Below are 14,060 nucleotides of genomic sequence, written 5' to 3'. Positions count from 1 at the left end.
CTAGAAGGGGATCACATCTGCCCAATGTCAGAAAAATAGGTACAGGGTTTATATTTTCTTTTAAAGGGAACTGCCAATAACGTTTTTTTATTCCTTGGAAGAATTGGATAAAAATTTCAGGATTCATTGCGCCGTCAGAGAAGATCATGTCTGCCAAATTTCAGAATGATAGCCACAAGCGTTTTTGTGCAAGGGTGGCTTTGACATTTTGAGGTCTCCAAAAGAAGACATACTTACCTCCCTATGTTCCTTGTGGACCATTGTTCTGAAAATTACAGACAGCCTACAGTTGTCCCTAAGTAGGAAACCAGCAAAGTTTTAGAAGGATAGGTGCAGCAGTTCATGTGGAAGGATAGTTCTCCAGTTTCGGGGAGGGAGTGATTTGCTTTCCCTTCCATTCACCCCTTCCCCAATAGTTTTTGGGTAAATTTGTAAGAAAATGCACAGATCATTAGAGGTGTCCCCCGGGCAAGAAACCTGCAAAGTTTCTGAAGGATACACATGCATTCTAATTTAGAATTACTATAATTTATTTACATTTCACCAATGTTACCAGCAGGGGAACATGGGTGGGAAGGCGCTATTGCACTCATGTCAGGCTTGTGGGTTTCCAATGGGTATCTGGTTGGCCACTGTGTGAACAGAATGCCGGACTAGATAGACCTTGGTCTGATGCAGCACGGCTCTTCTTACGTTCTTAAATAGAGAGTGCCCCTGAGCATGTGCAGAATGTTTTTCTTTCACCACTGAACACTTACATTCTCCCCCTACCAATTCTATCCCCCTCCATGCAACCATCCCTCCTCCTCCTCCCATCCTCCAGCAACACTTAATAAAAATAGATGTCTTGTTTCGTGCAACTCCTCTACTTCCGCTTTGTTATGCACAAGCTCTCATTGTATCTTCCTCCCCATAACTTCCTTTGTGCCAAGACTCCGCCAGGATTCAGCTAATAAGTCATAGAATCATAGAATGGTAGGGTTGGAAGGGGCCTACTAGGCCATCGAGTCCAACCCCCTGCTCAATGCAGGAATCCAAGTCAGAGCATCCCTGAGAGGTGGCTGTCCAGCCTCGTCTTGAACGCCTCCAGTGTGGGAGAGCCCACCACCTCGCTAGGGAATCGGTTCCATTGTCGTATTGCTCTAACAGGAAATTTTTCCTGATGTTCAGCCGGAATCTGGCTTCCTGTCACTTGAGCCCATTATTCCGTGTCCTGCATTCTGGGATGATGGAGAGATGCTGGCCTTCCTCTCTGGGACAACCTTTCAAGTACTTGAAGAGTGCTATCATATCTCCCCTCAAGTCTTCTCTTCTCAAGGCTAAACAGGCCCAGTTCTTTCAGTCTCTCTTTATAGTGCTTTGTTTCCAGTCCCCTGATCATCCTTGCTGCCCTCCTCTGAACCCTCTCCAGTTTGTCTGCATCCTTCTTAAAGTGCGGTGCCCAGAACTGGACACAGATGAGGCCTAACCAGTGCTGAGTAGAGGGGAACTAGTACTTCCTGGGATTTGGAAGCCATGCTTCTATGAATGCAGCCCAAAAGAGCATTTGCCTGTCTTGCAGCCACATCACATGGTTGGCTCATATTCAGCTTGGAGATCTACAACCATTCCAAGGTCCTCGCTTGTAGTGTGGTTGAGCTACGTATCCCCCATCTTGTAACTGTGCATCTGATTTCTTTTTCCTAGGTGCAGAACTTGGCATTTATCCCTATTCAATGTCATTCTGTTGTTTTCTGTCCAGTGCTCCAGCCTATCCAGATCACTTTGAATTTTGTTTCTGTCTTCCAAAGTATTAGCTATCCCACTCAATTTTGTGTCATCTGCAAATTTGATCAGCATTCCCTGCACCTCCTCCTCTAAGTCATTAATAAAAATGTTGAAGAGCACTGGGCCCAGGACTGTTTTCAAAACTAGGGCTAAGTTATGTAGAAACTCTGAGCATGCACCAAGTGCCTTTCCCTCACCACTGAAGCTAGAGTTCACCACCCCAACCCACAAATGACAAAACATGCATAGGACTGAGCTGAAAGGGTAGTCAGTTCATTAGACAGAATTGGGTAGGCACTATATTAAGCCTGCAGTACCATGCTCACAACTCAGGACTTATTTCTGAGTAAACATGCAGAACATCACGGTGCAAACTTCCCTACAAAAGTAACTTGTGATGGAATCCTATGCACACTTTCCTGAGGGTAAGCCTCATTAAACATAATGGGACTTCTCAGTAGGCATACATAGGATTGCATAAATTAGCACTATTTATCTCCCCTCCACTTAAAAAACAAAGCAAAAACTACTATTTTCATTAAAGCTTTCTGTTCAGAGGAACATAGCTGCCTCGTACTGAGTCGGACCCTGGGCCCATCAAGCGCAGTATTGTTGACACTGACTAGCAGCAGCAGCTCTCCACAGTTTCAGGCAGGATTCTTTCCTCATCCTACCTGGGGATGCTGGGGATTGAACCTGGGACCTTCTGCCTGCCAAGCAGGGGCTCTGCCACTGAGCTACAGCCCTTCCTACTGCTGGATAATGGCAACTGACAACCAAACAGCTCCAGTTTTGTTTCTCTGCAACCACGTGAACCCACTTTTCTCAAAGGCTTGAGTGAGAAGGAGAAAAACCAGCCCTCTTGTCTGTTTGTATAAAGTCAAGTACAGTTCAGAACTTTTCTTGCCCACTTTAAGAATTCCCCAAGATATGCTCTGGGTGGAATAAAGAAGAGAAAGAAAGAAAGAACAGGATAGAGAAGGGAAGAAGAAAAGAAGAATGGCGATTGGAAATGTGTGCGGGGCTAGGGAGTAGAGACAATTCCCTAAGCCAAGTGGCTTCTTTCAGAGAGGTGGTACTTCAGAGGAATTTAGGAGGCTGTGCAGGGTTTGTAAGGATTGCATGTACTTAAACGAACTTTATGAGGTGAGGTGGCTGAGGGCTTTTTCTAGCTTTTTTAAAACTGTAGAACCTATTTAAAAGCCCCAGCAGTTTCTCCATCATGATGCCACATAGTCCTAGCCCTCCGTTTGGGATTATTTGAGCGATACAGCTATTTAGGAGAAATTAAAGTGGAGGGGGAGAAAGAAGTTTGTGGACATTGATTGGATCCTTACCTGTACTGAAGCTACTAAACTTCTGCAGAATCCAAAGGTTCCAGTTTGGGGCAGTAAAATCAGATGCTGTGAGAAATACCAGTATTTCACACGGGACTCTTTCTTCTCTTCCTTCCCCTCTTCAATATTTCATTGCAGGCAAGCTCACAACAGTGGACATGTAAGAACAGAAAAGTAGGGGAGAGAGGATTTTTGCACCTCAAAAAAACCTGTACACCAGAGATTAGGGATAGTGACCTCCTACTGGTCACCTTAAACACCTTCTGATTAGGATCTCTAATGCCCTGGGTGACTTGACAGTTTTTACTTTTTGTTTTAAGACTTTGAGAAAAGGAAAATTTATGCATGGCTAGTGCAAAAGCCACTGAACCCGTCTGAAATTTGGTAGGTTCAGTCAGCTCCATAGGGCTTACTAGGTCCCCAAATTCCATGAATTCATGTGGAAGCATAAAAAAATTATAGCTCTTTACTTTGACAGATTTTCTTGGAAAAAGCAAAGTTTATCTGCGACAAGCACAAAAGCCACTGGACCCAACTGCCTGACATTTGGCAGATTCAATCAGTTCCATGGGGGCTACCAAGCCTCCAAATTTCATGTATTCATCATACAAACTGAAAAAGTCATGGCCGTGTCTGTTTTCTAATGCAAGTCAATGGGAAAATGTTTTTAAACAGGGCAATTAGGACAGCCCCAAAGAGGCGGGGCCCGTGCGCCGCTGGGCCCCTCGCGGCGCCCCTGCCGCTCGCCACTGGCGCTGCATCTGGAGGCGCCGCCCACCGGGGCCAGGCCCCCGGCGCCTGCCGGCCGGGCCCCGCGGGAGAGGCCGGGGAGCGCGGCGCCGCCCGAGCGGGCCCCGCGGAGCGCGCAGAGGGCGGGGCGCCGCGCGACCGGGGGGCGGGGGCGCAGCTCAGGCGCGCTCCTGCCGGGCCGCGCGCCCCGCCGTCGGGAGCGCGGAGCGGGGCCGGCAGCTCGGAGCGAGAGGCGCTTCCGCGCCGGTCCCGGGCCGCGCTTCCCCGGCTGCCCGCTGCCGGGGCCGCGGGGGCCGCCAGGAAGCAGCGCCGCGGAGCGGGGCGTGCCTGGGGCAGAGGCGCGGGCCGCCCGCCGCGTGGGCCTGCGGCGCGCCGGGGGCGCGGCTCCGGGGCGGGGGCGCGGCCCGAGCGCTGGAGGCGTGCCGCGCAGAGGGGCGGGGCGGCGGCGGCGGCGTCCCCCGCCCCAGCGGGCGGCTGCTGCGGAGGCGTCTGCAGCGCGGGCCGCGCGCACGCCGTCCTCCGGGGGCGGCGCCGGGGAGGCTCCGGTGGGTTGAGCAGGCGCTGCCGAGCGGCGTCTTCTGCGCGGGCCGCCGCGCTCTGGGCGGCCCAGCCGCGTCCCCCGGGGGCGTGCGCGCCCCGCCTCGCCCCGGCCCGGCCCGGCCCGCACGGGATGGGGGGCTGCCGTGGCGCTGCCGGGCTGCGGCTCACGCCGCTTTCCCCGTCGGGAACGAGCGGCGCTGCTGCCGAGGCGGGCGTTCCTCTGGCCCGCAGGCTCAGCCTTAGCCCTCTGCGTGCGCAGCTTGGCCGCGGCGCGGGGCCGAGGGCCGTGGCGTGGCCGGGCAGCCGCCTCCCGCGGCTCTCCTGCCCTGGGCGCTGCCTGCTGGTGGCCTCTGGATCCAGCCTGGGCAGGGTTGGCTTCGGCCCTGCAGGGTGGGCTGCCCCAGAAGGCAGGCGCCAAGCCCCGGCACAGTGCAGCCCTCGCCAGACTTGTGGACAGGCTTGAGCAGAGCTCGGCCCAGACGGCCCGAGAACCAGATGCGGGGGAAGCCGGCAAGGGTTCCGGCTGTGCTGCTCTGAAACCACCACTGAAAGGGCCCTGCGTGTCTCAGAGAAGACAGCACCCAAACAGCTGCGGCTCTCGCTGTCCCAGGGGAGAGGGAGGAGGGTTTCCGATGGGAAACGGTGCTCCCTGAAATGGTCCCAGCCCAGATCAGGCCAAGGAGAGCTTCCAAAGTCGAAACCAGAACCTTGACTGGTGCCAGAAAGCAAACTGTTGACAGATGCAAAGACCATGTGATTTGCTCCTACCAATGCACTGCTGTCAAGAGATTGTGGCCTACTTTGTACCCGCTGAAGCGCCTGGGCTGCTCCTGTTCCCGCCAATCTGGGGGGCACGGCCTGGATGGCAGCGGCCAGCGGCGGCTGGCACAGCTGCAAGTGGAAAAGGCCCTCTGGGCCCCTCATGGCTGACCGTTCCGCAGCCAGGCTGCCAAGCCGCCTCTTCAGCCTCCTTGCTCCTGGGCTGAATTTTCTGCGCAGGGAAACGTCCACAGCCATTGAAGGCAACAGGGAGGTTCTTTGGGCCAAGGGCCCCCACCCCTTCCTGGCTGGAGTTGCTTTAGGCAAAAGGAGCAAAGGGTCCAACGGGGAGCAAGTTCTTCAGAGGCACAAGTGCCACCAGAGGTTCCCACCAAGGACAGAGGACTCGACCCCACCCCCACGCCGTGTCCCTACCATGTTGTCACTTTTACAGTGTATTTTCTCTGTCTTCATTAGTAGAGTGCGTGGGGATGTTATTTTTCTTTGTGTCTTGTCATGTGCCAAATGCCAGCGAGGCTTTGCACATGCCATGCAGAGACATCCACCCATTCCATACATCTTTTGCTTTTCTGTGGATTGCATTTCACGTGGCCCTTGGACGTGGTCTGCCTCCCTTGCCAGCCTGGCGCTGCCTCCACATCCTGGTCTCCTCTCAAAACCAGTGGCTGCCGCTCTTGCCAGGGAGCCAGAGACAGAAAATGTGTGCTTCCATGTTCATGCAAGTCTCCCTTTTTATGCAGCCAGGAACCTGGAGTGCCTTGCCCCTCTGAGATGAGGCACAGTAGCAGAGTCTTGGAAAACCAACCTAAAGCGGTGGTGGACCTTTGGCCTTCCAGGTGATGTTGAACTCCAGCCCCCATCAGCCACAATGGCCAGTGGTCAGGGTGATGGTAGTTGTAGTCCAGCACACAGCCCGCCTCCCTGCATCCCTGATTGGGGGCCATCCAGCCCCTGCTTAAAACCCTCCAGTGAAGGAGGTTCTTTAGAGGCAGTCTGCTGTGGGGGGAGGGCTCCCAAGCAGTGCCTCCTGCTGGTCCTGACCACCATCCCCTGCGCCCCTCCAGCACAGCTGTGACAAAAGAAGCCCCCTCCAGTGGTTTTTGGGAGAGGAGAGGCCTAGAGGCCAAAGAGCAGGGAGAGCAGAAGGGACGTTTCAGAGTGTTTCAGAGGCAGCAGCCTGCAGCCTGTGGATTGTGCCTTCGAAACAAACCTGCACATTTTATTTAAACTTGTATGAGAGGTTTGGCTATTGGGTGGTGTAGAAATGTAATAAAGCCTTTTCTACGGAGCTCCTTCAGGCTGTGGCCATGCTCTCCTCGGGCCAGAAGCAGTAAGTATTACCTTCAGCTACTTCCTGGCTCCTCCCTGGCAGCACACCCCACTCCAGCTGAATCCAGCAGTCCTTCCATTTTGTTACAGCGCGCACCTGGCAGGCGGTGGCCCAAATCTCCCAGGGAGAACGAAGGTGCCTGCGCGTCTCAAGCAGGGCCCATGAGGCCTGGGCGGGGGGCACGTGGGGGCTTCTGGCCAGGCCCAGAGGTGGCTTGGGAGGCGGCGGCTTTGTTCAGCCTTTCGTGCCAGGCCTTCTCTTCCACCGTGTCCAAGCAGTGCCCCTGGCATGAGGCAGTGCTGCTGCCACTCGTGGCCAGGGCTTGGCTGGGTGGGCGGCCCACTTCTTGGCTGGAAGGAGCCCTGCAGAGCTGCTGCCCGCCAGGCAAGGCGGCGTCCCTCAGCTGCAGCCCGTGGCAGTGACTGTCCTCCCGAGAAGCAGCCCGTGGCACCGCTGCGCCTGTCCGTGGGCTGCCACCCCACACCTGTGGCTGCTGCTTGCTCATCGCTTCTCTGGCATGAGGTGGCGTGTGGGTGATGATGCCTGCGCAGGCCTATGCCTGTGTCTACCAGCTGCTGGGGATCCTTGGCGGGAGGGTGCTGGGGCACTTGTGTCCTGCTTGTGGGTTTCCCATTGGGGCAGCTGGCTGGCCACTGTGTGCACAGGACCAGGGGCCAAGCTCTGGTCATGATGATTAATGTTCCTTCCTTGAATGGGGTGAATGCTCCTTCCTTGTTCTCCTCAACCTCTCAGCAGCTTTCGATACCGTTGACCACGGTATCCTCCTGGACCGCCTGGAGCCTGGAGGGGTTGGGCATTGGGGACACCGTATTGCGGTGGTTCCGGTCCTTCCTCTCCGGCAGGTACCAGGGGGTAGCACTGGGAGAGGAGGTTTCGGACCCGTGGCCACTTACTTGTGGGGTGCCACAGGGTTCCATCCTCTCCCCGATGCCATTTAACATCTGTGAAGCCGCTGGGGGCTATCATCAGGAGGTTTGGGGTGCAGTGTCATCAATACGCGGATGACACGCAGCTCTACCTCTCATTCAAATCTTCACCAAGGTTGGCCGTAGAATCCCTGTCCAAATGTCTGGAGACGGTGAGTGGCTGGATGGGGAGGAATAAGCTGAAGCTGAGCCCTGACAAGACCGAGGTACTTTTGGTGGGAGACAAGAGGAGGCTAGGGGATGTTGACCTGGTGTTGAATGGGGTGCGGCTACCCTTGAAAGTCCAGGTCCGCAGCCTGGGGGCCATTTTGGACTCCCAGCTGTCCATGGAGGCTCAGGTGTCAGCTGTGAGCCGGACAGCGCTGTATCAACTCCATCTGATACGGCGGCTGCGCCCCTTCCTTCCCGACCATCTGCTCCATCGGTAGTACATGCCCTGGTCTCCTCTCGTTTAGATTACTGTAATGCGCTCTACGTGGGGTTACCCTTGAAGACGGTTCGGAAACTGCAGCTGGTACAGAACGCGGCGGCTCGCCTGATTAAAGGCAGCCGCCGGCGAGATCACATCACTCCAGTGCTGAAGGAGTTGCACTGGTTACCAGTGGTTTTCCGGGCCAAATTCAAGGTGTTGGTTTGGACCTTTAAAACCCTATGTAGTTACGGCCCAGCCTATCTTAAGGAGCGCCTCCAGCAGCACCAGACAGGCCGCTTAACAAGATCAGCCTCGGATGGCCTTCTGTCTGTCCCATCAGCCAGGACAGCTAGACTGGTGGGGACGAGGGAGAGGGCCTTTTCTGTGGTGGCCCCCACTCTGTGGAACTCCCTCCCTAGGGAACTCCGTCATGCCCCCTCTTTAATGAGCTTCTGTCGTGCATTAAAAACACAGTTGTTCAGGTAGGCATTTGGAGTGGGTTAGGGTATTTTAGAAAATATTTTTATTGTAGAATTTTATTGTTTTAAACTGTTTTTATTGTATGTTGTACATCACCCAGAGTGGCTGGGTGACCAGCCAGATGGACGATTAATAAATTTAATAATAAATAAAAAATTAACGGTTACGTGGTGGGGCTGATGATGCACAGCTTTTCCTGCGTCCTCATCCCCTTCATCCAGCTGTTATCATGACCAGCGCTTGGCCCTGTTGCACACTGCTTTCCACCCCCAGCTGGCTCACCAGGAGCGCACAAGAGGCGTGGGCTGGGTGCCCCCACTGCTGCTGCTCTTGCAGTCGCCTGCGGGCCTCCGGGGCCAGGCTGCTGCTGCTGCTGGGCTTGTGTCCCCGCCTGCCCCTGCAGTGGCGCCTGAGCAAAGCAGGCCCCTTCTGCTCTGGGGCAGCCCCAGGACAGCAGAAGGGCTCCTGGGCCAGTCCGGCTTGTGTTCCTGTGGTTCTGTCCGTGTGCTGCGGGGGGGTGCAGTGGCCAGCTGGGCCAGGTTGGCTGCACTGCTGCTTCCTGGGGCAGGCTCCATTTCTGAACTGGGAGCCAGGAAGGAGCGGAGGGGCCTCATTTATTTATATTAATTGTTACATCTATATCCCGTCTTTTTCTCCAAGGTGGTGTACTTGATCCTCCTTCTAGCCATTTTATCCTCACAACAGCCCTGTGAGGTAGGTTAGGCTGAGAGCTAGCGACTGGCCCAAAGTCCCCCAGTGAGCTTCGCAGCCGGGGTGGGGACTCGAACCCGGGTCTCCTCAATCCAGCGCCGCTGCACGGTGGCGCCGCCGCACGGCAGAAGCCAAAGGGGCTCGGGGCGCAGGCGGCTTCTCGGGGGCTCGCCTAGGTCTCCCCGCTGCGCTGCCCCTCGGGCCTCTCAGCAACAAAAGTGGCGTTCGCTGCGGGGGCGGAGCGCCCCCCCCCACGCTCCCTCGGTCTCCACTGGCTGCTGTGCGGATGCCCAGCGCCGCCGGGTCCTCGGACGCCCTTGGCGCCGGGGCAGCGGGGGGCGGGGGCGCCTCCCTTCCCTTCCCTGCTGCTGCTGCTGGCAGAAAGTCCAGGCAGGGGCGGCGTCGGGGGTCCAGGCTGGCGCCGCCCCTTCGTGCCCCTCCCGCACCGCCTCTGCTGCTCCGCGCCGCCCTGGGCTCCCCAGCCAGCGCCCGTTTTCCGCCCTGGAGGAAGTTGGGCCCCGAGGCAGGATCCGACCCCCGCTTTTCTTCTTTCACATCCCCTCCCGGCCGATTCTTGCTGCAGCTCCGCCCAGTGGGCCGATGGCCTGCTCAGCCCCCACCCGGGACGCGGAGGAGATCCTTCGCGCTGGGAACTGGCCCGTGAGGGAGAAGGGGCGGGCGAGCGTTCCCCCTGGCTTGCTGGCTTTCTCCATGCAGGGAGGTTTTTCTTTCCGTGGGAGAAAGCATTCAGATCTGCAAGTGCCCGTCACTTTGGAGTGAGGCCATCCCAGAAAAGCAGGAGCCCTTGATTATGCAGCAGGTAAGCAGCAGCCCCCCAACCCTTCTTGGGGGCAGGCGAGTGTCTGGAGTTTACAGCCAGTGGGGAACTACAGCGCGGAGGAGGAGACACGCTCAACCACAGAAACCTTCCAAAGTCACCTGCTGGGCAGTAGCTTTATTAGGACCAAACAACGTGTCACCTGATTGTGAGCGAGCTTCCAAGTTCGCCCGAAGCCACAGGCTCACAGGGCTGGAGGGGCCTGCCAGACCATCGAGTCCAACGCCCTGCTCAGGGCAGGAAGCCCGATTCCCAGGCCGACTCCCGTCCAAGTGCTAACCAGGGCTGACCCTGCTTGGCTTCCGAGATCGGGCGCATCCAGCCCTTTGATCACTTAAAGGGTGTGTTCACCCTTAATATCCAGGCTTCATCAGGCTGGATGTTAAGCAAAACTGGGTGTGGGGAGAGAAAAAAGCTATCTTGATGTTGTAGCCACAGAGGCTGCATTTAGACACAGTCTTAAAATTGTCCTCTCAAAGATATTACCCAATTGTGGATTTTGACACGTTTCTTAAGGGCTAACACAGCTTCCTTTGTTCTTTTCCTGTGACATGGAGAATACCATGTCCAGCCGTTCAGCAGTGGGATCCTAAAACTGGAGGAAGATGATTTTCCACCAACTTCTGGAGGGTTGCATTCCCTTCAGTCACTAGGAAATGCTGTCCAGTTTGCCTCCTATTAATTTTTCTTACCTACTACAACAGCTTAAATTAATCTCCACCTTTGCTAATATAAAGACTGCCATGTTTCTCCTTATGTTTATTCCCTACTGAGCAAGGAACCTGTGGGATCCAGTACCTGCTGTGTCTTGTGTTTTCAAAAGTGGGGATCAACCATCATATGTTTCATAATTCCTGCAGGCCCAGTGGCAGCCTGCACAGCACCTTGTAGGCTAGACTCTAATCCAGATTCCACGAACAGCACAAGGTGAGCCCCCCCCCCCCCCCCGGTAGATGAAGCATTCTGAGTAACTCAGAAGCCTGCTCGCTATTTTGTGACACTTTAGCTGGTCCTGATAAAGGTGCTGTCCAACTGTGGATCATAGAATCCTTGTTTTGTGAAGGTGGAATTCTGTGTTGGGACAAACCCCAGCCAGGCCTGCCCTCCGTTCTCAGAAATGTGGGTTGTTGATGTTTTAAAATCAATCTAGAGGCAGTTAAAAAAAGAAAAACAAGAAGGGGGCAAATAGAAAAAGAAATGCCAGGCCTCATGTGTTGCTTTTTTGATCCTGCCCACACTGAAGCCCACACCGCAAATGATAAGAACGGTGCAATCCTATACACATCTGCTTGGAAGTACAAATCTAATTAAGTTTCATGGGACTTACTCCCAGGAGAGTGTGTGCAGAATTGCCGCACAAGAGAATGTGACACCCTCAGCCCCTTTTTCTGCAGGGCTCCCAGCTGCAAGGGCGGGCAGGGAGGGGGGCCGACTGGCTCTAGAGCAGACAGGAGCTCCCTGCCGGGCAATGAGACACGTACACCTGTTTAAGCAGTTTGTGGCTGAGGTGGCAGCCCAGTGGGGCAAAGGCCCAGTTTCCCCTGCCTGAGACCTTTTTGCATAGACAGCACATCATCATCTCAAATGTATGCTATCCCCTACGTGCCAGCATTGAGGGCAGAAGAAGGGAATATAGGGAAAGAGAGAGAAGGGGGCTTTCTGCCCCAGCTCAGCCCACCCTCCTGCTGCCCCCTGGGCAGGCTTGGCCCCCACAGCTGGGCCATACCCACTGAGGGTTAAGGGCCTGGGCTGCCCGGTGACTCACAGGCAGAGGCCTGGCTGTGGGGAGGAGGAGGGGTTGTGCACATCTGGAAGCCATCTGGGCCCCATGGACAGGCCAGTGAGGGTTAACAGGGCCGGCCCACCACCCTCCTTCCTTCCCTCCCTCGCTTGCTCGGTGGCGTGGCGTGGCGTGGCACGGCACGGCCGGCTGGCTTGAGCATGGCCTCCCTGAGCCCGTGGGCACTGAGCGACCCTGCCTGGCTCCGTGTGGCCTGGGTGGCTGGCCTAGTGCTGGGCTCTCTGGGCGTCTGGGCTCTCTTTCTGCTCTGCTCCCTGCGTCAACGCCCACCCCCCAGTCTCTGGGCAGGTAGGTGTGGGGGGGGGGCATCGCTTCTGCCTCTGCCTCCACAGCCCTCAAGGACCAAGCCAAGCCTCCTCCTGGCAGAGGGGGCTGGCAGTGGAGCATGTGGGGGGGCCTCCTCTGCCGCCCCCTCTCTCCGGGCTCATTGTGTTGGGAGTGGTGGAGGGCTGCTGGTGAAGGGGGTAGGGAGGGAGCCCCACCTTGTGGGCAGACGCTGGGCAGGACACCCCTTTGGCCCCTTCCTTCCTTCCTTCCTTCCTTCCTACCATCCATCCATCCGTCTTTCCTTGCTTTGCTTTTTGTTGCAGCTCAGCTGGGATGGGGTGTGTGGGCAGGTACTGGAGCGTGCAGTGGGCATTTCTGGGTGCTGAGCCCTTCCTCCTACCTGGCACAAGCTCACCTCACCCTGCTAAGGGCTTGGAGCCAGGCCTCCCCTTGCAGATTCAGCGGGGGAGCTGCTCTTCTCCTCCCCCCTCAGGTCTGATGGGCAATTTGAAGCATGACCCCCGCCCCCTCGCTTCCTCTGCCCTCCAGGCATGTAAGCTCCTCACAGTGACTGGAGAGAAAGGTCCCATTTCTTGGACCACACCCTCCCTCCCTCTCTGTCCATTGTATAATGTCCCAGCTAAGGGTAGCAATCTCCTTCCTCTTCCCCATGTCCTTTTGACTAATATTGAGGTGGCTCATCAAGAATCAGGGAGGCCCCAACCTCAGCAAAGGCAGGCGGCTGGGGGCGGGGACAGCCAGGAGAAGAGGCAGCCCTAAAATGAGGAGGAGGGAGGCAAAATCCAGGGGGGGCACGCTTGGCTGACTACCTTTCCTTGTTCTGGGGATTCCTTCTGCCTCGCCTCGCCTGGCCTGGCTGGGCTGGGGGCCTCGCAAGTCAAGGAAGCCTGGACCCCTCCTCCAAGAACCAGTGGCGCACACATGTGCGCGAGCATTCTGAAAGGCTGGGGAGTGCCATGCCTGAGAGGCCCATCAGGGCTGAGGTCTCCCCCCACTTTCCCCACGCGGGCTTCCAGCCTGCCCAGCTGCTTTGCTCTCTGCCCCCCCCACTCTGCGTCTCCCTGTGTTCCTTTCTTCCAGGACAGCAGCTGGGTGCAGCCAAGTCCCAGGCCCCCTCAGAGGTAAGATGTGACTGTCTGCGCTGTGCAGCTCCCTTCTGGCAGCTCCTTGCTGGGGCTGGGTGCCCTGGCCCCCTTAGTGCCCGTCGCTCCCCAGCCACTGTTCCTCCTTTGCCTGTCTGCCCAGTGCCCTCCCCCACTTGCGGTTCTGCTCTGCTGCCTGTGGCCCCCCCCCAGAGCCCGGGCCGTTGGCAGTGTGGCCCTCCTGCCCATGCCAGCAAGGCAGGCAGGAAGCCATCAAAGCACTCTTTGTCCAGGCACTTGACGAGGGGAGTTGATTCTTCCCACAATTGCTATGAGCACAGAAGGCCCTTGGTGGGCGAGAGCGCCATCCATCAGAGACTGGCATGCTGCCACCCAAGTGCACTTCCAGCCTCTCCCACCTGGGGGCAGGGCAGGGCAGGGTGGGGGAAGCCTCCAGGATGGAGGGCAAAGGTGCTGGGGGACGGACAGCAGTTTAGCCGTGTGGTTCTGCGTTGCTTGCAGCCCGCAAGCCTCCCTTTTTCTTGCCTCCCCAGAAGCGACGGAAGAAGACTGCAAAAGTGAAGCTGCCCCCTAGCCGGAGGGACCAGGCGCTGCTCTCTGCCCATCTCACAGCAACAAAGCGGCAGGTACAGAGGGAGGCAGGGAGGGTGGCTCTGGCTGGAGGGGTTACGGAGTCCAGCTGGAAGTTCAGCTTCATGGCCGCCTGCCGCGGTGCTCAGGCCCAGCTCAGCCAGGAGGGGGCGTGTGGCAGGCGACGGAGGGCGTGAAGGCAGCCTCCTGCTCTCTGCCAGCACGTGGGCACAGTGCCACAATCTCTGCGCCCTCCTGGCATCTGCCAAAGGAGGCTCTTCCAGCAGAAGGCCGCTGCCTCGGAGGGCTCTCCAGAGGCACCTCTGGGCTCCTGCTGCCACAGGGTCAAGGGGGGGCCCCCGCCCAGCTTCTGCCACTCAGACGCTGAGGAGATTTCAGTTATTGA

The 14,060-nt window shown here is 56.8% G+C and overlaps 3 protein-coding genes across 4 annotated transcripts in view; 2 read left to right on the top strand and 1 right to left on the bottom strand.

The window, feature by feature from the left end:
• The window catches only part of LOC146346433 (protein lifeguard 1-like), an 86,138-nt gene extending 82,997 nt beyond the window's left edge, over positions 1-3,141 (bottom strand). The window contains exon 1 of the mRNA XM_084854690.1: positions 3,105-3,141. The gene's annotated coding sequence lies outside the window, so the exon portion shown is untranslated. The remainder of the gene's footprint in view (positions 1-3,104) is intronic.
• A 624-nt stretch (positions 3,142-3,765) lies between these two features.
• On the top strand, positions 3,766-7,605 carry LOC146346432 (uncharacterized). The gene is made up of 2 exons (XM_084848451.1): positions 3,766-7,367; positions 7,567-7,605. Exon 1 carries the CDS (start codon positions 3,766-3,768, stop codon positions 4,855-4,857), a length of 1,092 nt encoding a protein of 363 aa, XP_084704577.1. The 3' UTR covers positions 4,858-7,367; positions 7,567-7,605.
• Positions 7,606-13,690: 6,085 nt separating this feature from the next.
• The window catches only part of PLEC (plectin), a 121,034-nt gene continuing 120,664 nt past the window's right edge, over positions 13,691-14,060 (top strand). The window contains exon 1 of one of the 2 annotated variants that reach the window (XM_084848468.1): positions 13,691-13,710. The gene's annotated coding sequence lies outside the window, so the exon portion shown is untranslated. The remainder of the gene's footprint in view (positions 13,711-14,060) is intronic. The other variant, XM_084848464.1, reaches the window with a different exon arrangement.

Source organism: Heloderma suspectum, chromosome 4 (genome assembly GCF_057233095.1).
Source record: "Heloderma suspectum isolate Gila_16-S chromosome 4, 16-S_ref, whole genome shotgun sequence".
NCBI lineage: Eukaryota > Metazoa > Chordata > Lepidosauria > Squamata > Helodermatidae > Heloderma > Heloderma suspectum.
Note: the sequence above shows the minus strand (reverse complement) of the source record. Positions and strands in the feature narration are given on the sequence as shown.